This window comes from Saccopteryx bilineata, chromosome 3, assembly GCF_036850765.1.
Source record: "Saccopteryx bilineata isolate mSacBil1 chromosome 3, mSacBil1_pri_phased_curated, whole genome shotgun sequence".
Taxonomy (NCBI): Eukaryota; Metazoa; Chordata; class Mammalia; order Chiroptera; family Emballonuridae; genus Saccopteryx; species Saccopteryx bilineata.
Window position 1 is genome coordinate 242,235,444 of NC_089492.1, and position 22,311 is coordinate 242,257,754.

Genomic DNA, 22,311 nt, shown 5'->3' on the forward strand with positions numbered 1-22,311 from the left:
ATATTATATCTTAGTTGGGACATAGACATACATATATATGTTTAAAAAATACAGCTATGTACAGATATATATTTATCACACACACAAAATAGTGATAATTGCCATAACATGGAGAAAAATAAACCAACATAAAAGAATGGAAAGAGGGTGACAGGAATAGAACCACTTACAGGACCATTCGTTGAGACTGCTCCAAGTAGCTGACATTTGAGCAGCACTTGAATGGAGTGAAAGACTGGAGCTATAGAGATGTCAGAGTAAGAACCTTCTAGGTGGGAGGAAAATCAAATGCAAAGGTCTAACCAGGAACATCCTTGATGGCATTACAGAGATCAGTGGAGCTGGACTGGAGAAGGTGAGGTGGCAGGGAGTAACAGCAAAGCAAGTGACCACCGTGTTCAGGGACCCACTCATATAGAGCTTCCCATGTCCAGAGAAAGATGTAGAAGTTTATCTACCTGTCATGGGAAGTCATTGAAAAATTGATAACCAAAAAATAAAGTGATCTGCTTGAAGCAGCGATTTTCAACCTTTATTATCTCATGGCACACAGACACTAATTACTAAAATTCTGTGGCACACCAAAAAATATGCTCTATGTTTTGACGCTCTAACAAAAAGAAAAAGGTATAATATTGATTCATTTAATCCAGATGGTTATAGTTGTGTTGGATGTTGTTACTTCATTTGACAGTCTAAGGAAAGAGTTCAATGACCCTGATTAAATAATCAGGTTTTGTATGTTTTAAAAATTCTTGCGACACATTGGTAGAAAATCACTGAATTAAACTGTTAAATGATTACTCTGGCAGTTCTGTGGAAAATAGATTGGAAATGGGGATAGGAATAGACTCAGAAAAATTGCTGGAGGCTGTTCCCACATCCAGGTAAGAAATGGTGGTTTGTAGTAGGGTGACAGAGCAGTTGGGGTGGTGAGAAGTGGTCTGAAACAATATATTTTGGATGAAGCACTGAAATTCTTTGCCAGAGAGATAAGAAGAGGGATTAGAGAGAAAAAATAGTCAAAGTCTAAGCAGAAGCAAACAAGAGCTAGAAAGAAAAGGGTGTTGTTGTCTTAAAAAGCGGGAACTGGCACCATGGTATCTTTGTGATTGTTTTATTTTTATCAACTAGCTCTATAATTTCTTTCCATGGGTAATGAAATTTATTCCTGGACCCCACCAAGCACTCTTTATCAAATGGGAGAAACTGAAATTGTTTATCTCTCATATGATTGAAAACCACAAGAGAAATTGGAATCCTGCTGAACCAAGAGATTTTATTGATGCGTACCTCAACGAAATACAAAAGGTGAGGGAACCAATGTTGTTTCCTGCATTTTGTTTTTGTAGAACAAATGGGGATGCACTGGTTTCCTGCTGACCCTGTAACCAATTAACTTAGTGGTTTACAACAATACACATTTATTCTCTTAGAAATCTGATGTTCATAAGTCTCAAACCAGATGGACTGGGCTCAAGTCAAAGTGTTGGCAAGGTTGGCTCCTTTGAAGGCTCTAGGGGAGAATTTGTTAACTTAATTTTTCCAGCTTCTAGAGGTTGCCTGCTTTGTTTGGCTCATGGCCCCTTCCTGCCTCTTTAAAACCATCAATGTAGCAACTTCTCTGCCACCATCCTTATATCTTCTCTTTACAAACTCTTATCTCTTGTGGTTATATTGGGAGACTGGGATTCTTATGAATAATCTTCTCATATCAAGACCCTTAACTTAATCATATCTATAAAATCCTTTTTCCCATATAACATGCACTGGTTCAAGAGATTAGACATGGACATCTTTGTGAGCCATTATTCAACTTACCACAGGGAAGTAAAACTAGAGGCAGAACTTCATAGGGTGTGAGAGTAGCATTAACTTGGGCTGAATGAGGCAATTAGGAATAAAAGTAGGAGTTCCATGATATTTAGCTTGAGGCCTTGGTATAGCCCAATACTGCCTTTTTATCTTCTATTTTCCACCCTCTACCCATACTGGAAGGAGCGATGTGAAAAAAAGGAAAAATAAGAATGAGCTTCAAAGCTTTGTTTTATTATTAGGTTGACCTGTACCCAATTTCCTACCCCTTTGTCAGTTCCCCATGTAGAATACAAATAAAGCTGAGTCAAAGTCCAGAGTTTGTCCTCACGGCCTGAGTGAGACCCCAAGTTACCCACTTCCCAATCTCTTAGGAAAGAAGTCCAATTGGTTGTGTAACATTTCACATGGTAATTCTTCTGATTAACATATTTCACTGCGCCTGACCTGTGGTGGTGCAGTGGATAAAGCATCGACCTAGAAATGCTGAGGTCGCTGGGTCGAAACCCTGGGCTTGCCTGGTCAAGGCACATATGGGAGTTGATGCTTCCAGATACTCCCCCCCTTCTCTCTCTCTGTCTCTCTCTCTCCTCTCTAAAAATGAATAAATAAAATTAAAAAAAAACATATTTCACTGCATTAGTGTCATAATTTTTGAGTATCACCTTATTTGTTCCTTGTTGAAAGTTGGCAGAATGGTGGATTTCTTTCCTATGCCCTCTCTTATTTCACCTTATTGGTATAATATCAAAAGAAATATTGACTTCTGGTCAGAGGAGGATAATTCAATTGGTATATGATGTACAGGTATGGGATCAGACATTAAGAGGAATGTTGACAAATTGAAGCTTTCAGGGGAAGTTGGTAAAGATGATGAAATGCCATAAGGAGTGACTAATAGATTCAGAGAGTTTTTACCTAGAAGGAAAAGATTAACTAAGAGATACAAAATTTATATATAGAGGAATTCAGTGTATTTATTGTAGTATTAGTACAAACATCTGTTGAGCATTTGCTGTGTGCTCATTGCCTCTCACATGATTTATTGTCATCTTCAGGGGTGTGTTTTGTTATATCTATTTTATAGCACAGAAAACTGAAGCACATAGAAGATATGTAAGTTTCCCCATGTCATAGAAATAATAGAGAATGGTGTGGCTAATATTGGAAGCAAAGTATATCTCTTCACTGTACTAATAGATTCTTTTTCCACTGTACTAATAGCTTTTCCCAAATATAGGCATAAAAAATAGTTGTCCTGATTTTCATTCACCCAGAGTACCAGACTAACAAAAGCTCCTAGCACTTGGGTGGGACTCCACTCATCATATTTCTATAAAATGACTGCCTCCTGAGGAGATCAAAGGGAACGCCTTTCCTCCTGTGTGCTTTCCCTCCACGTGCTCTGCCTAGCATGGAGCCCCTATGTATCCTGGCCACCACGAAACCTCTAAATAAACTAATAAACCTGGTGCTTTCTAGCATAAGAACAATGCTACTTCCAGTATCCATGAGGAAAACCTCATCTTCTGTGCCCTGGATCTTTTCCTTGCTGGAACTGAGACAACTTCGACGACGCTGCGCTGGGGTCTGCTTTACATGGCCCTCAACCCAGAAATCCAAGGTGAGCATGTCGGAGAGTGTGCCTGGGCAAGACACAAAGCTGCCTCCTGGAATGCACTGCTCCAAAACTGGGAGCAGAAGACAGTATGGTAGAATGGGAAGATAGATAGGATGATCACGAGGCAAAGTGGACTTGAGAACAAGCACATTCTCCAATTTTTCTGTTATGATTGTGATGGAACCACATATACAAGTATAACAGAGAGTCTCTTCCCTTAGGAAACTCAAAGTCTAGTGGGGGAAACAGTGAAGTTCATTGACATTGTGGTGAGTTCCAGGAAATAGTTACATCTCACATGAAATCTGGTCTTTGAGGAAGTTGGAAGGAAGGAAGGAAGGAAGGAAGGAAAGAAGGAAGGAAGGGAGGGAGGGAGGGAGGGAGGGAGGAAGGAAGGAAGGAAGGAAGGAAGGAAGGAAGGAAGGAAGGAAGGAAGGAAGGAAGGAAGGAGAAAAGGAAAGGAAAGGGAAGGGAGAGGGAGAGGGAGAGGGAGAGGGAGAGGGAGAGGGAGAGGGAGAGGGAGAGGGAGAGGGAGAGGGAGAGGGAGAGGGAGAGGGAGAGGGAGAGGGAGAGGGAGAGGGAGAGGAAGAGGGAGGGAAAGAAGGAAGGAGAAAGAAACCTAGTCCATCCTAGTTTTTTTTAAGTAATGTCTTCTACTGTCTTCTTATTTTGAGATATCATACCCCCTAATATGCCTTTTCCTGTTCAGCCTCTGCTCCACCCACCCTGGATGGCGGCCTCATTACATTACATGCCATTTTCTTGGTACTGTCATTATTTATGCCTCTTTGTCATCACACCTGCTCTTCCCTCTACAAGAAAATATTTTCCTAATTTCTCTATATAGTAAGCCACTCTCTCTGCTTGAAGATTCTGCTAAACAGTACATCTCAAAAGATGTTTCCCCAATCCTCTAGAAAATTACTAGCATTTCTTTTTCTAGAGATGGTCTAATGCACCTCCTTTACTGTACTTATCACACCTTATTCATGTATCTTCCCACAATCTGTAGTCCACTCAATGACAGTGACTGTTATAATCATTTGTATTTCTCCAGATCCCAAAACAGTTTGAACACATGAGGGATCAGATTCATTATGATACAGTTTTTTAAACTGTGCATAACAGTTTATTAAAAGAATATAAAATCAACTTAGTGAATCGAAACCAATTTTTATTCCCTATAATAAAAATAGGGTAGAAAAGACCAGGGTATATCCATCCCATGTACTAAGGATAATTTTGTTCAGGCAAATTTATATATACGGAGTGGGGCAAACGTAGGTTTACAATTATGAATATGCAAAACAGTTTATTCTAGAATTATTATTCATTAATTATTGCATTATTTTCCATACAACTATAAATCTACTTTCTTCCAACCATGCACATATATATACACACATATAAAACATAGATATGTATGTTTATATGTTTATATATTTTGACTCATGATGCAAAATATCTTTGCAACTGTGAATTACAGTATTTTTTAGAAGTTTAAAAGTTGCCTAGTTAAGGTACAGACTTAGCTATTATAATAATAGTTCATACAATAGAAGTTTGTTTCTCTCAGGTAAAAAAAAAAATTCAACTCTACCCCTCAGATCCTTATATGTTCCAGGCTTTCCTTATGTGTTGTCCTGTTTCATCTAACTAAAATAATGCTCTCATTGGCACTGTCAAAAATGGTTCCCCTCTTCTCCCAATGTGGGAGCCTGCAAACACTAACAAGCTCCACCTACCAATGGCACTGAGGCCTAGTTTATATCATCACCATAGCGATACAACAGCAAATCTCTGTCTAAGAGTGCCACAGGGGCTGAACCTAGGGTACAGTGCCACTGGCTGAAAAGAGAGAGAAGAAAGAAAGAGGAAGAAGATAACTTCTCAAAACCAGGAAAAATCCACAGTCTTTATAACTTTTTCCATTTTTTTTTCTTGTATTTTTTATCTTTTATTTTTCCTTCCACCTTGGTCATTCTATCCTCTTTTTGTTTTATTCTTTATTTTTAATTTTGAACGTTATTACCTATAGGTGTGTTAAATTTTTCATTCTTTTTTTTTCTATCAGTGTTACTTTCCAAAAAACTTTACTCAATTTCTTTTCTCTCCTTCTTTTGTTTCTTCTTTTCCTTTTCACTTTTTCTCTCATTTGAATCTTACCCACACACAAATTATTTTATTCGGGATTCAAATTTCTTTTTGTGATTTTGTGTGCTTTTTACTTCGCTTTTTATCTCTTTAACATTTCTCCCAACTCCAGCTCTCCATTCTATAGTTTTTGTGTCACTTAATACAATAGAATTTTCCTTTCTCACTGTATTTTTTCTTTTTCATTTTTTCTTTTCTTTTACATTACTTCTCTCATTTGACCATCATTTACAAACAAATTATTTTATTCTTTTTTTTTTTTTTTTTTGTATTTTTCTGAAGCTGGAAACGGAGAGACAATCAGACAGACTCCCACATGCGCCCGACCGGGATCCACCAGGCACGCCCACCAGGGGGCGACACTCTGCCCACCAGGGAGCGATGCTCTGCCCCTCTGGGGTGTTGCTCTGTCGCGACCAGAGCCACTCCAGCACCTGGGGCAGAGGCCAAGGAGCCATCCCCAGCACCCGGGCCATCTTTGCTCCAATGGAGCCTCGGCTGCAGGAGGGGAAGAGAGAGACAGAGAGGAAGGAGAGGGGGAGGGGTGGAGAAGCAGATGGGCGCTTCTCCTGTGTGACCTGGCTGGGAATCGAACCCGGGACTTCTGCACGCCAGGCCGATGCTCTACCACTGAGCCAACCGGCCAGGGCCAGTTTTATTCTTGATCCAAATATTTTCCTCGTGGCATTCTGTGGTTTCTTGTCTAGATTTTGCCTCTTTGTCACTCCCCCCAACCCAGGACCTCCATTCTATATATTTTTATTCCACTTAGCACAATAGAATTTTCAGTTTTTCTCTGCATTTTCTCAAAAGAAATTTTTTTATCAACTCTTATTAGTGTTATTAACAATACCACTCTCAAATGACATTAAAGAAAAATAAATAAAATATCATGGATACAAAGACAATGATGTAGCTCAGATAGATGAGAAAAAAATCTATAGAAAAAAATTTCAATAACTTAGAAACCTTGGAATTAAATGACAGAGAATTTAAATTGACATCCTAGAAATACTCAGGGATATACAAGAAAGCACAAAATGGCAATTTATGGAGCTCAAAAAACAATTCAATGAACAGAAAGAATACTTCACCAAGAAAATTAAAACGATGAAAACGAATCAAACAGAGATGAAAAACTCAATTCATGAACTGAAAAATGAGGTAACAAGCTTAACCAATAGTGAGAAGAGAATTAGTGACATAGAGGACAGGCAACAAGAGGTACTACAGAGCGAAGAGAAGAGAGACTCACGAATTTAAAAAAATGAAATAGCCCTACAGGAATTGTTGGACTACATCAGAAAGAGCAACATAAGAATAATGGGTATATTAGAAGGAGAAGAGAGAGAAAATGGAATGGAGAACATACTCAAACAAAGAATAGATGAGAATTTCCCAAGCCTGTGGAAAGAACTAAAACCTCAAATTCAAGGCCCTGGCCGGTTGGCTCAGCGGTAGAGCATCGGCCTAGCGTGCGGAGGACCCGGGTTCGATTCCCGGCCAGGGCACACAGGAGAAGCGCCCATTTGCTTCTCCACCCCTCCGCCGCGCTTTCCTCTCTGTCTCTCTCGTCCCCTCCCACAGCCAAGGCTCCATTGAAGCAAAGATGGCCCGGGCGCTGGGGATGGCTCTGTGGCCTCTGCCCCAGGCGCTAGAGTGGCTCTGGTCGCAACATGGCGACGCCCAGAGCGTCGCCCCTGGTGGGCGTGCCGGGTGGATCCCGGTCGGGCGCATGCGGGAGTCTGTCTGACTGTCTCTCCCTGTTTCCAGCTTCAGAAAAATGAAAAAAACAAAAAAAAAAACAAAAAAAACCCTCAAATTCAAGAAGCAAACAGAACACTGAGTTATCTTAACCCTAACAAACCTATGTGACTCCAAGTCACATCATAATGAAATTGGCACAAACCAATGACAAAGAAAAAATTCTCAAGGCATCCAGGGAAAAGAAGAATACAATATATAAAGGAAGGCCCATTCGATTATGAAAAGATTTTTCAGCAGAAACTCTACAAGCTAGAAGAGAGTGAAACCCAAAAGAGAGGATTTTCCAGCCAAGAATATTATACCCATTAAAGCTATCCTTCAAATATGAAGGAGAAATAAAAACATTCACAGATACAGAAAAGATGAGGAAATTTATCACCAGAAAACCCCCACTTCAAGAAATACTAAAGGGGTTTTCCAACCAGACATAAAGAACAAAACAAAACAAAACTACAAGTAAAAGTTCCATCAAGATCACAATAAAAAACAAGATTAATCTGTGACAAAGAAACAAAAAAAAGGGAGAGGACAAAGATTAACAGTAGCAAAGGAGGATGGAGTGCAGAAGCACTCATGAGATAATATACTACAATGAACATGATATGTATGCTTTCTATTACTTTATGGTAACCACCCCAGAAAAAACCAACACAGATGTACAGGGCTTGAAAAAAGAAGTAACAGAGAAAAAAAGTATGGATTACAATCAAACAAAAACAAATGATAGAGCCTGACCTGTGGTGGCACAGTGGATAAAGCGTCAACCTGGAAACACTGAGGTTGTGGGTTCAAAACCCTGGCTTGCCTGGTCAAGGCACATATGGGAGTTGATGCTTCCTGCTCCTCCCCCTTCTCTCTCTCTCTCTCTCTCTCTCTCTCTCTCTCTCCCTCTCCTCTCTAAAATGAATAAAAAATAAAAATAAATTTAAAATAACAAATGATAGAAAAATAAAAGAGAAGAACCAAACAAGGTACAAAAATATCAGAAAGCAATATATAAATTGGTAATAGCAAACCCTCAAATGTCAATAATTACACTAATCATAAATGGATTGACTTCACCAATAAAAAGACACAGAGTAGCATAATGCATTAAAAAAGAAAATCCAATTGTATGCTGCCTACAAGAAACACATCTAAACTACAAAAAATAAAAACAAATTTAAAGTGAAAGGTTGGAAGACAATACTCCAAGCAAATAACATTCAAATAAAAGCAGGTATAGCAATACTCATATCTAAAACTACTGACTACAAGACAGCAAAGGTAATCAGAGACAAAAACGATCACTTTATAATTATAAAGGGGACATTGAATCAAGAAAACATAACACTTCTTAATATATATGCACCAAACCAAGGAGCATCAAAATATATAAGACAGCTACTGACTGACCTAAAAACAAAAACCGACAAAAATACAGTCATACTTGGAGACCTCAATATACCGCTGATGGCTCTAGATCATTCATCCAAACAAAAAATCAATAAAAAAATATTGGCCTTAAATGAAACACTATAAAAATTGGATATCATAGACATCTACAGGACATTTCATCACAAACTGCTAGAGTATACATTTTTCTCTACTGTACATGAAACATTCTCAAGAATTGACCATATATCGGGCCACAAAAATAACATCAACAAATTCAGAAAGATTGAAATTATACCAAGCATATTTTCTGATCATAAAGCCTTGAAACTAGAATTCAACTGCAAAAAAGAGGTAAACAAACACACAAAAATGTGGAAACTAAACAACATACTTTTAAAAATGAGTGGGCCAAAGAAGTAATAAGCACAGACATCAAAAGATACATACAGGCAGACAAAAATAACAATACAACATATCAGAATCTCTGGGATGTAGCAAAAGCAGTAAAAAGAGGGAAGTTCATATCACTACGGGCCTATATGAACAAACAAGAGAGAGCCCAAGTAAACCAATTAACTTCACATCTTAAGGAACTAGAAAAAGAAGAACAAAGACAACCCAAAACCAGCAGACAAAAGGAAATAATAAAAATCAGAGCAGAAATAAATGAAATAGAGAACAGAAAAACTATAGAAAAACTAATAAAACAAGAAGCTGGTTCTTTGGAAAGATCAACAAAATGACAAACCCTTGGCAAGACTAACCAAGGAAAAAAGAGAAAGGACTCATATAAACAAAATCCAAAATAAAAAAAAGAAATCACCACAGATATCATAAACATACAAACAATTATTGTAGAATACTATGAAAAACTAGATGCCACCAAATTTAACAATATAGAAGAAATGCATAAATTCTTAGAAATATACTATCATCCTAGACTGAGTCATGAAGAAGCAGAAAGCCTAAACAGACCCATAATCAGGAAAGAAATAGAAACAACTGTTAAAAACCTCCCCAAAATAAATGTTCAGGGCCAGACAGCTATACTAGTGAATTCTATCAAACATTCAAAGAAGACTTGGTTCCTATTCTACTCAAAGTCTTCCAAAAAAACTGAAGAAGAAGCAATACTGCCAATCACATTTTATGAGGCCAACATAAGCCTCATACCAAAACCTGGCAAAGACAACACAAAGAAAGAAAACTACAGACCAATATCTCTAAAAATACAAGTGCTAAAATTCTAAACAAAATACTAGCAAATCAAATACAACAACACATTAAAAAACAATTCATCATGATCAAGTGGGATTCATCCCGGAATCATAAGAATGGTTCAACATATGTAAAACGGTTAACATAATACACCATATCAACAAAACAATGTACAAAAATGATATGATCTTGTTAATAAATGCAGAAAAGGCATTTGATAAAATACAACATCATTTTATGTTTAAAACACTCAACAAAATGGGTTTAGAACCAAAATATCTCAACATAATAAAGGTCATTTCTGACAAACCATCAGCTAACATCATATTAAATGGCATAAAACTGAGGACTTTCCCCCTAAAATCAGGAACACAAGGTTGTCCACTCTCTCCACTCTTATTCAATGAAGTGCTGGAAGGTCTAGCCAGAGCAATCAGACAAGAGAAAGAAATAAAAGGCATTCATATTGGGAAAGAAAAAGTAAAGGTTTCACGTTTTGCAGATATATGATCCTGTACATCGAAAACCCCAAAGACTCCACAAAAAGACTACTAGAAACAATAAACCAATACAGTAAGGTCGCAGGATACAAAATTAATGTACAAAAGTCCATTGCCTTCCTATATGCCAACAATGAAACATCAAAAAATGAGCTAAAAAAAAAACAATCCCCTTCATGGTTGCAACAAATAAAATGAAATACCTAGGAATAAACATAATAAAGAATGTAAAGGACCTATATAATGAAAACTACAAAGCAATGCTAAGGAAAATCGAAAACGATATAATGAAATGGAAAAATATTCCTTGTTCTTGGATAGGGAGAATTAATATAGTCAAAATGACTATATTACCCAAAGTGATATACAAATTTAATGCAATTCCCATCAAAATTCCAATGTCATTTTTTAAAGAAATGGAACAAAAAATCATCAGGTTTATATGGAACTATAAAAAACCCCTAATAGCCAGAGCAATCCTAAGAAAAAAGAATGAAGCTGGGCATTACTATACCTGGCTTCAAATTATGTTATAGAGCCATGATAATCAGAACAGCATGGTATTGGCAGAAAAATAGACACTCCGACCAATGGAATAGAATGGAAAGCCCAGAAATAAAGGGGCCAACAACACACAATGGAGAAAAGAAAGCCTCTTCAACAAATGGTTCTGGGAAAACGGGAAAGCCACATGCAAAAGAATGAAACTCGACTACAGTTTGTCCCCTTCTACTAAAATTAATTCAAAATGGATCAAAGACCTCTAATATAAGACCTGAAACAATAAATTACATAGACGAAAACATTGGTACTAAACTGATGGACCTTGGTTACAAACAGCACTTTATGAATTTGACTCCAAAGGCAAGGGAAGTGAAGGCAAAAGATAAATGAATGGGACCACATCAGACTAAGAAGCTTTTGCACAGCAACTGAAACTGACAACAAAACAAACAGCCAACTAAATGGGAGAAAATATTTTCAAACAATAGCACAGATAAGGGCCTAATATCCAAAATATACAAAGAACTCATAAAACTCAACAACAAACAAGCAAACGATCCAATAAAAATAACGGGAATAGTACATGAACAGACACTTCTCCTAGGAAGAAATACAAATGGCCAACAGATATATGAAAAGATGCTCATCTTCATTAGCTATTAGAGAAATGCAAATCAAAACTACAATGAGATACCACTTCATACCTGTTAGATTAGCTATTATCAACAAGACAGATAATAACAAGTGTTGGAGAGGCTGTGGAGAAAAAGGAACCCTCATCCACTGTTGGTGGGAATGTAAAGTAGTACAACCACTATAGAAGAAAGTATGGTGGTTCCTCAAAAAATTAAAAATAGAACTACCATATGACCCAGCAATTCCTCTACTGGGAATATACCCCCATAACTCAAAAACACTGGTATGAAAAACACATGCAGCCCCATGTTCATTGCAGCATTGTTCACAGTGACCAAGACATAGAAACAAACAAAAGCCCTTCAATAAAAGATTGGATAAAGAAGATGTGGTACATATATACTATGGAATACTACTCAGCCATAAGAAATGATGACATCGGATCATTTACAATGACATGGATGGACCTTGATAACATTATACTGAGTGACATAAGTAAATCAGAAAAAACTAAGAACTATATGATTCCATACATATGTGGGACATAAAAATGAGACTCAGAGATATGGACAAGAGTGTGGTGGTACCGGGAGTTGGGAGGAGAAAGGAGGGGGTGGGGGGAAGGGAGGGGCACAAAGAAAACCAGATAGAAGGTGACAGAAGTCTATATGACTTTGGATGATGGGTATGCAACATAATCAAATGTCAAAATAACCTGGAGATGTTTTCTCTGAACCTATGTACCTGATTGATTAAAGCCATGCCATTAAAATTAATTAAAAAATTTTTTAAATAAATGAAAAGAGACAAGTGAAGTTAATTATAATAATATGCTTTATTTCATTTGATGTATTAAAATATTTTATTTTCACATGAGATGAAATTATTAGAGATATCTTACAGTCCAACTCAGTTGGACTGGCCAGGTTCCAGGTGTTCAGTGTGGCTTGTGACCACAGTGCTGACAGGCCTGGCTTTAGTGTATGTCCTAAAGAGAAATTAGTATTTGTAGGGTCTCTGGGTCAAAAAAGTTGAATATTTTAAAACTTCTGCTTTATGTAGTTACTTATTATCCTGAACAAATATATCAATTTGAGCTGTATTTTTCTTTTAGTAGTTAATTAATTCAGTACTTCCTAGATATTGATCCTGAATCAGCTATTACAGGAAAAGTTCTTAAAACAAAATTTTGCCATTCAATTTCAATATAAAATACACTAAAAAGAAGGATAAGATGTCACTGCCTAACTTTAGAATCAAATATGACAACAGTTTATATTATTAAAAATAAAATAAACATATAAATAACTATGAATTTAAAAATATTTGTGTCACAATTATAAATAAAAGGTCTTGAGAAATATTTTTTTTAAAAAAAAGGCTCCACTCTAAGGCTGCTTTTCCACCAATAAGAAGTGAAGGAAGGGAAAGAAACACACACCCTTCCTTTAGGGGCATGTTCCAAGTAGTAAAGCCTTCCTACATACTTTCCATTGGTCAGAACTAGTCACATGGGCACACTTAGTCAAAGGGGACCTGGGAAATATAGTCTTTGGCTGGTAACCAGGTATCCAGCTAAAATATTATTGTAGAAAAAGGAAAAAAACAGATATTGGGAGAAAATTAGCAGTTTCTATCATTTGTTGGGTGCTTGCCTAATTCAGTTAATATGTCTCAAAATACCCTCAAGATGAAGGTAGATTTAGGCTCATAAAAAAGAAGAGAAAACTGAGGCTCAAAACGTTGAAGACACTTGCAGCAGTAATTTGGGAAAGCAAATTTTTGCAACTGGAAATGTCCTATACCAGGGCCCGCTTTCCACTCTTATTACTTCTTTGAGAAACAAGACTATAGAACTTACTATAGCCTGACCTGTGGTGGCGCAGTGGATAAAGCATCGACCTGGAACACTGAGGTCGCTGGTTCGAAGCCCTGGGCTTGCCTGGTCAAGGTACATATGGGAGTTGATGCTTCCTGCTCCTCTGCCTTCTCTTTCTCTCTCTCCTCTCTAAAATGAATAAATAAAGTCTTAAAAATAAATAAATAGGAAAAAAAAGAACTTACTATATTTTAGGCATTTTGAGCCAAGTTATTTCATTCCTTAGCTTATCCAGGCTTAAGGAAAGTTATAAAATAATAAAGAATAATTAAACTTTTTTTCTCTTTTCAAGAAAAAGTACACGCTGAGATTGACAAAGTGATTGGTCACTCACAGCAGCCGAGCATAGCTGTTCGAGAGCTCATGCCCTACACGAATGCCGTCATCCATGAGGTGCTGAGAATGGGAAATATCATCCCCCTGAATGTGCCCAGGGAAGTGACAGTTGATACCACTCTGGCTGGATACCACCTGCCCAAGGTAATTAGGGACCCAGCCTCAGATCTTGAAAATGTTTAGGCAAAGACTAGCTTTTCTTTGCTGTGGGATTTCACAGTGTTTTTTGTTTTGTTTTGATTTGTTTTGGTTTTGTATTTTCTTTTTACTACAAAATGTGTATGTAGAGATACAGCCAGGCAGCTCTTTTTTTTTTTTTTTTTTTTTTAGTAAGAGAAAGACAGAGAGGGACAGACAGACAGAAAGAGAGATGAGAAGCATCAACTCATAGTTGTACCCTTAATTCCTTTCTCATTGATTACTCTCTCATTCGTGCCTTGACAAGGAAGCTTCAGCCAAGCCACTGACCCCTTACTCAAGCAAGTGACATTGGGCTCAAGCTAGATACCTTGGGCTTCAAGCCAGTGATCTTTGGGCTTAAGCCAGTGACCATAACATCACGTCCATGATCCCATGTTGAATCTAGTGACGCCGCACTCAAGCCGGTGACCTCGCAGTTTTAAACCTGGGTTCATGGCATCCCAAGACAACTCTCTATTCACAGAAATACTGCCTGCTCAGGCAGCAGGCAGCTGTTCTTAGTTAGACTTTGCCATGGAACCTTTTCTTTTACTTTGAAGAGCATCTCCAAGGACTTGGGACCTGCCAGACTTACATTAGAAAATTCTGCTTCACAATCCCTGGGTTATAGATTATTAAAATATGAAGGGAGAATTGAGACCACCTGGGCAAACATCACATTAATACTGGTGTTTCCTACATCATATCCCCACAGGTGTGATTTTCAGCTTTATATGCAGCCCTGGGGTGGGACTGTCTCAGAATAGAGAACTATCCAAGTCTGTGCAATATTAAGCATTAGAAAAGGAGAAACAGGAACACTTAAGCAGTAATTATGTGCCATGGACTGCATAGGTTTTTTAAAAATATCTTAATCAGTCCTTGAATAAATCTGTTATTTCTGTTCTATAAATTAGAAAGCAGGACTCCTAGTGATTCAGCTTGTGTAAGATCTCTCAACTACAAAGTGACAAGAGCTGGGTTCAAGAACCAGATCTGTGCTGAATCCCAGGTTCATCATTTTTGTACTAATCATATTCTCTACACAGGATTTGTTGTACCAATCCTTTGACCTTAAAAGAATTTCTTGCAATTTCCCTCAGTTTGTCCCTGCTAAATTCCCTGTCCTCCCTCACAAAGGAAATTGTGACCTCATCCTGCCCACCAAGTTGTGATCTCAGCAGACAGGTCTCCCTCGCCCCCTAGCGCCCTCTCTGCACACTGCACATTTATCGCTCCCTGCTCTCTCACCACCTGGTCAGCTTCTGTGGGTTTGTCCATTCCAGTTGTCCGTGTTCTTCAGCGTGTGTTGTACCTGGAGACGAAGTTAAGAGGCATAACCAGGGGAGCTTACTCATTGTACACTTTTTGGTGATTTTCCTTGCAGAGTCATGAAAAGCAGCTACACCTGCAGCTATTGCATTCACTGTTTCTTGCTGACTGACCATGTGTTAGGAAAAGGTCAAGGCCTAAATTATTTCATGGGTGCTGCTTACATTTTTATAGCAATGAATTTAAGCTCCTGGGAATCAGCCCAGCTCTACCACTGAATTTTAACATCAACGTTAATAACCATCCTGAGAACTGAGAGATCTGAGTGACTGTGTTGTGGAGGCTAAGAGCCATGGCTTTGACGTCAAGTAGACCTAGTTCAAATCATGGCTCTGCCTTCTCAATCATGTGACTCTGGGCATCTTATTGAACCTCTCAGAGCCTCCATTTCTTTATTTGTAAGATGCGTTAAAACATGCTTCCCCAGTCAAGGTAAAATCAGGTCATGTGTGTAAAACATTAAATCTAGTGCTTAATATAAAAAGTACTTAGATAGCAGTTGTTCTTTATTAATTCAATAAATGTTCACAAATCACCTGAAATGCCCAGTCTTGGGAAATCAACCCTGAGGAAAATAACCATGCAAGTGCCTACTCAGAAACCGTGAGACTGCCCCGCTGAAAAAAAAATCACAGGTTTCGATAAATATGAGGCCAGCTGGAATGGGGAGTAGAAACAGGAACAGTCAGAGTAGGCTACTAAGGAAGTGATGTTTGAGCTGAGGATAGAAGAATGCTTTTTAGACAGCTCAATGATAAACCAAGAAGAAATTCAGATATTGTAAACAACATTCATAAAGCGAATAGGCACATAGCTGTTTGAGAGGCTGGAAGAAGACTAATGTACTGCAAGTGCAAGCAAAAGAGAGAGCAAGCGGCTCAGACAGGGGTCAGGCACTGGATCACCTAAGAGTGATGGGAAGCTATTGAAGGGTTCGATCAAGTTCAGGGTATGGGTGTGAGGGTAGACAGGCATGACATAATTAAATCCTATTCAAAGCTCACTCTGAATTCAGAACCTGGAGCTGATTAAAAGTCTATGGAGCATAGTTGATCTGCTATTATAACCATATGAGCAAGGAAGGTAGTAGCCTAAATTAGCTGGCAACAGTGGACATGGGATGGATGTGGCAGAATTAAGGGAAATATTAAGTAAAAGTAACTGAAAGACTAGATGTAGACAGAATTAGGGAAAAGGAGGCATTAAGGAGGACCCGTGGGTTTCTTGCTAGGCACCTGCATGGATAGGGGTTCCTTTTACTGGGCAATTTGATTCTATTATTAAATCTCCTGTGCAGTCTGGCGACATTGGAGGGAAGACAATGGGAGAAACAGGAATGAATGAGACATCATTTCTCTTGCTAGAGCTGCCATAGTCATCACCTCACTGAGCAGCTGGGCTGATCTGGTACAGAACTGACTGGCTTAGCTCGTATGTGATGCTTGCCTTGAGGCATGCATGTCCTCTCTCAAGTCCTACAGTGACTTGTCCCTGCAGAGGAGACCCATGCTGCAGTCAAGACTAACCACATACTTCTAATAATTCCTAGCAGACATTTCCAGTCTATCATTGCAAGTTGTCCTATGGCAAAGAGCAGGGCCCTGGGAAATTAGGACAGGGGTGGTTGGGCTCAGAAGATGGTGGGCTGGAGATGGGAAGATATGGTCAGGTCCTGGTTTGGAAGCCGGGGACATCCACCCCTCTGCAAAGGTTTGTTGTGTGGGTCAACCTTGCCTGAGTCTTTCCTGCCTTCTTTAGGGGACCCTGGTCATGACCAATCTGACTGCACTGCACAGGGACCCCGCAGAGTGGGCCACCCCCGACACATTCAATCCAGAGCATTTCCTCGAGAATGGACAGTTTAAGAAAAGGGAAGCCTTTCTGCCTTTCTCAGTCGGTGAGTTCTAAAAATACAGTTGTCTGAATCCAGAGTTCCCCTCTCAGCCCTCCCCAGCTCTTCTCCCAGCATCCTTTGCTTTAAATGTCTACAGACAGCCCTGCCAAGTGAGACTTGCTGTGTCCGTTGCTCCACCTCAGGGGTCCCAGCGCTGGTGTTGCTTCAGGCTGCCTGACATTCTGAGCCACTGCTTGTCTCAGATGGAGTTTTCAGCTTCACTTTATTCAGTCCCCCAGGACATTGGAGACAGAGACTCAGATCCACTTCTTGGTCACAGAAAAGGCTGTCCATTTGCCATCTTTTATAAACGTCTCAAGTCTTTTAAGGACTGCCAACTCACATGGAACTAGAGCTAATTTATAATTGGGAGATGGGGTCAATGAAAATGGCTCATGGCTTATCATTATGGGCATTAGGAGTGACCCTGAGAGCCATGGCTTGACTAGATGCAAGCTACTCTAGATGCACTATTCTTTTGCCTCTTTAAATTTTAATTATGCTGTAAAAATCTAGTTAACGCATTTACATGGTTGACAAGTTGAGCGGTACAAAACAGGGTGCTGAGAAAACCCACATTTCCCGGGCAGCCAGATCCAAAATGCTGTTTTCACTAATAACATTGTAAAGTCAGTGACAAAACGGCCTAGTACAGGGGTTCCCAAACTTTTTACACGGGGGGCCAGATCACTGTCCCTCAGACCATTGGAGGGCCAGACCATAAAAAAAAAACTATGAACAAATCCCTATGCACACTGCACATATCTTATTTTAAAGTAAAAAAACAAAACGAAAACAAATACAATATTTAAAATAAAGAACAAGTAAATTTAAATAAACAAACTGACCAATATTTCAATGGGAACCATGGGCCTGCTTTTGGCTAATGAGATGGTCAATGTGCTCCTCTCACTGACCACCAATGAAAGAGGTGCCCCTTCCGGAAGCACGGTGGGGGTCAGATAAATGGCCCCAGGGGGCCGCATGCAGCCCACGAGCCATAGTTTGGGGACCCCTGTCCTAGTGCATTGAGTTAGGTATGTTTCATGGATTATTTCAAGTAGTTTCCAAATTCCTTAGTTCTAGAAATATCTGTGAGCTTTTATGCGTCCAAGCGGTCAGCCCTGAGGATATGACAGTGAATGCAGTAGATATTAGAGCTGTTCTCTTGGAGCTTGTGTTCAAGCTTAAGCTTACAAGGTCCATATTGGTGTCACTATGTTAGAGATCAAGAAACTGAGGCTTAAAGGGGTTAACAATGGCATTTTTTACAACTGTTACTGTCTTTTTTATACTTTCTTTTTGACACTCAGTTTAATTTATTCTTTGAACATGTATTACTTAGGGAGAACATAAATTATTACACACACAAGAGAGATGGGGGTAGTGACTAGTGTGGGCTGATCTGGCCCAGGTAAGTGAAAAAGGTTTTGCAAGAGAAGGAACGGCGGAAATCTGGAGGGCGCACCTGAGCACAAGCACGATGTGGCGGGGTCTACACAGAGTGGTTCTGGCAGTGATGGAAGACGAGTTAAATGCATGAGACACTGTAAACATGTCAAGGAAATGGGAGGAAGTTACAAATAGGAAAGGAAGATAATAAAATGAACTGTGTGATGTTGGACTGAAACAGAGGTTATCAATATGAACTCAGATTTTTGTTGGGTAGATAAGCAGATCTAGAAGTAAATACAGACATAAGTGTGTGCATATATATCCATATAAAAATATACTCACAGAATATAAATATATAGATTCCCCAGTTCTCCACACGAGATGCCCTGGGAGCGACAGCACCTGATACCAAGTGCTGTCTAATACCATTAGCAAGTCTAATGCCCAGGTCTTGGTTTCTACATATCATTATCCACTAAAAGGAAGGAGGACTTCTGTGGAAAATGGCTGATTCCAGGATGGATGGGGGAAGGGAAGCATGAGATAAGCCTAGAACATATTTTTCTGCCTGAAGTAAAAATATACCAGTTTGAATGCTCATTTACTAGGCAAATCTGGAGTACAGTGAGATCAAAACACCAATAATACATTTTAACCCATTGACAAAAAATAGGAATCTGTGAATTCATACTGATATAAATTAATGAGTGAATAAATAAAATAGAGCAGATAGAAAGCATTTCCTTTAAAAGAATGCTAACTAAAAATGTGGAAGAAATGATGGAATTTTAAAACTCCTAAATGGGCACCCATTAGAATAATTAATAATTTGGCCAAGAAATAATAATGGAAACTAATTCAATGAAGAATGTTTATTAACTTTGTCTCAAAGTAGCATTTATTAATTTCAAAGAGAAAAGATTAACTTGACAGGGGAGAATTGGTAGACACCACTGTAACAAGTTTAACATCACCAGAAATGAGACAAGTCAAAATCATGTACTACTTCCTGGGATAAAATGGGAAGAACACAGCCTCAGTCAGGTAATGTTGCACCAGAAATACATGACTTCACAACCTCACCCTAATCTTGTAGGAATGTGAGAGACATTTATCAAAGAATTGGTCTGTCATCTTCAAAAGTGCCAAAATCATGCAAGGTGAGAAGTCATTTGCATGGCAGCCAAATGCAATTCCTGATACTAAACTAGACCCTTTCACTGAGAAACAGACATTATTGGGAGAATGGCAAAACCTGAGTAGGATCTGAAGAGAAGATGGTGGTAATTTCCTGATATGGTAGTTTTATCAGATAATGTCCTTGTTTGAGGGAATTCATTCTGAAGATCTCACGGGTAGCATAGGCGATTTATTCTCAAATAAAAAAACAAGCTTTTTGTCATATTCTTGCACGTTTTCTGTACATTTGAAATTAATTCAGAATAAAAGGTACAATGTAGAAAGGATCCCAGTAAAGAATTGTAATACACAGAAAGTTATTTTGATAATGGTACCACCCAAAAGATTTATTTAAAAGTATTTTTTTTTAATTTTGCTCTTTTGGGTTCTCTTTCTTTTTCTTTTTTATAATTAAACAAGTGAAGTTACCAATAAGCTATATGACAGCGAGAAGGTATATTATTATCCAGAAGGTGTATTAAAATCCTTTGCTTGCTCTTTACATTATTACATTATTTGGATTCAGTGTGCAGCTTACACAATATATAAAATAAAGTCCCCAGTTTAGAACACCTTTCCACTAATGCCTAGAGAAGTTACTTAATTTGCCCCAAATCACAGGTATAGAAAGTGGTGGAGTTGAAGTGAATCACTGTTCTTCTTCCTCCAGTTCTGGACTCACAACAGGGACAGGGATGTGGCCCCAACAGGGTCCAGTGTGAGCCATAGAGTAAAAGCCTAGGGCCCCATGTTGGAGTCAAAGACAGTCCTGGCGGAAGGACCATCAGACACAAGGATTGTTCAAGGAGGAAGGCAGAAGCTGTTCCAGTGTAGAGGGCCGTTTATGTCAGGGAGGTCCCCGATCTTTAAGGAGGAAAACATGATCTGGGGGAAAGATGACTTGTACTTAGGAAGCCATGCTCTGATATTTACTGCCTTATACTTTTGGATAGTATTCTTTTAAGGATTGAAAATAAATTAACAAAGTGTTGTTTTCTGCTTTTGTCACTGTTGTTTGTTAACTGATTTTTAGAGCTGGTAGGCTAGCCATCCACTATGTAGGTCAGCCCAGGACTCCCACTTCTGTCATCACCTACACCCTGCACCTTCATCTGCCTGATCCCTGAAGGCATTGGAGTGAGTCCAGACATATGTTTTCTGTTTGCCGGTGGCTGTCAGATTAAATGAGCCTCTGTGCGAAAAGCCACAGAGCCTAGCAGGCCCTTCCGCTGTTCAAGTTTGCAGGACATGGGAGAAGATTTCAATCCCTGCTGGGCACTGACACAAACTGGAAAGATAACTCATCTTATGTTCTTGTCTTTCAGGAAAGCGGGCATGCCTTGGAGAACAGTTGGCCAAGTCTGAGCTGTTTATTTTCTTCACCTCCCTCTTGCAAAAATTTACCTTTCAGCCCCCAGATAATGAGGAGCTGAGCCTGGAATTCAGACTGGGCCTCACCATCTCCCCAGTCAGCCACCGGCTCTGTGCTGTTCCTCGGGCATGAAGGTGCTGGGGAAGAAGAGGGGAAAGGGAAGCAGGAGGAATGGGCATGTCCTCTGAAGGCACGGGCACCTGCCCAGAAGTGAGGGAACAGAGTGGAAGTGGCTCTGAGGAAAGTTTGAAGGAACTGGACTCAGAGGAAACTGGATTCAAATCCAGTTTTGTTATCTCCTCCCAGTTAGCCATGAGCCAATCATGTGTCTCTCGAATATGTCCCCAATGATATTCCTAGAATAAAACCAATCACATCAGACCTTGAACTTCTTAAATATATGGGATCTTGTCTTCCATTTATTTTCTTCTTTTCTTTCTTTTTTCCAATCAGATTACCCAAATAAGAGAGTGAGAAATGGGCCAAAATACTTCAAATACTGTGATGAGTCTCGTCTGTAAAACAATGGACTTTGTTAAAGGCAACTCTGGGTTCAATTCCTGCTTTTCTGTACGTCTGTCCTGATTCTGGATGAGCAGTCATGCACATGCTCCTTGTAGAATAAATGTAAAACCAGCAAGCACTCATCCTAACTTAATAGCTGAATTGGAACCCAAAGCCAAGAGAGTATGACCACAATGAATATGAAACCTTGGGGAACAATGACTGGGAGTAACTGAAGTTTCTGGCAATATAAAATGACACCTTTTTTTTCCCTCAAATCTCATTAGAATGTGTTAGGGCAAAATGTATCCTCAAGGCACAAAACTGCCCCTCCCAACCCGTCCTCAGTAAGAACATGATGAACTGTACCTAATCTTTAAATTGTCCAAACAAGAGCTCCTTACCAAAGGAGGCAGGGAATGAAACAACAGAAGAATACCACAAGCCCAGCTTGGATGCCTGGTAACCAGTGTCAACAGAAACTGCCAGAAGGAGGCAGCAGAGTATAAAACTATCCCCCTCATCCCTGCTCGGGACTGACTCTCTTATTGGGCTCAGTCTACCAGCACCCAGGCACTTAAAATAAAACTCTTTTTTCTACACTTTAGTTCTGCATTGTTGATAAGACTCCTGCCAAGTCCATGGCCT

The 22,311-nt window shown here is 39.1% G+C and overlaps 1 protein-coding gene across 1 annotated transcript in view; it reads left to right on the forward strand.

Annotated features, from left to right (window-relative positions):
* The window catches only part of LOC136331099 (cytochrome P450 2J2-like), a 37,483-nt gene extending 15,943 nt beyond the window's left edge, over window positions 1-21,540 (forward strand). Inside the window, exons 5-9 of the mRNA XM_066269054.1 lie at window positions 1,135-1,311; window positions 3,298-3,439; window positions 13,764-13,951; window positions 17,078-17,216; window positions 21,113-21,540. Of these exons, the coding sequence (XP_066125151.1) occupies window positions 1,135-1,311; window positions 3,298-3,439; window positions 13,764-13,951; window positions 17,078-17,216; window positions 21,113-21,291 (825 nt within the window). The 3' untranslated portion in view covers window positions 21,292-21,540. The remainder of the gene's footprint in view (window positions 1-1,134; window positions 1,312-3,297; window positions 3,440-13,763; window positions 13,952-17,077; window positions 17,217-21,112) is intronic.
* Window positions 21,541-22,311: the final 771 nt, after the last annotated feature.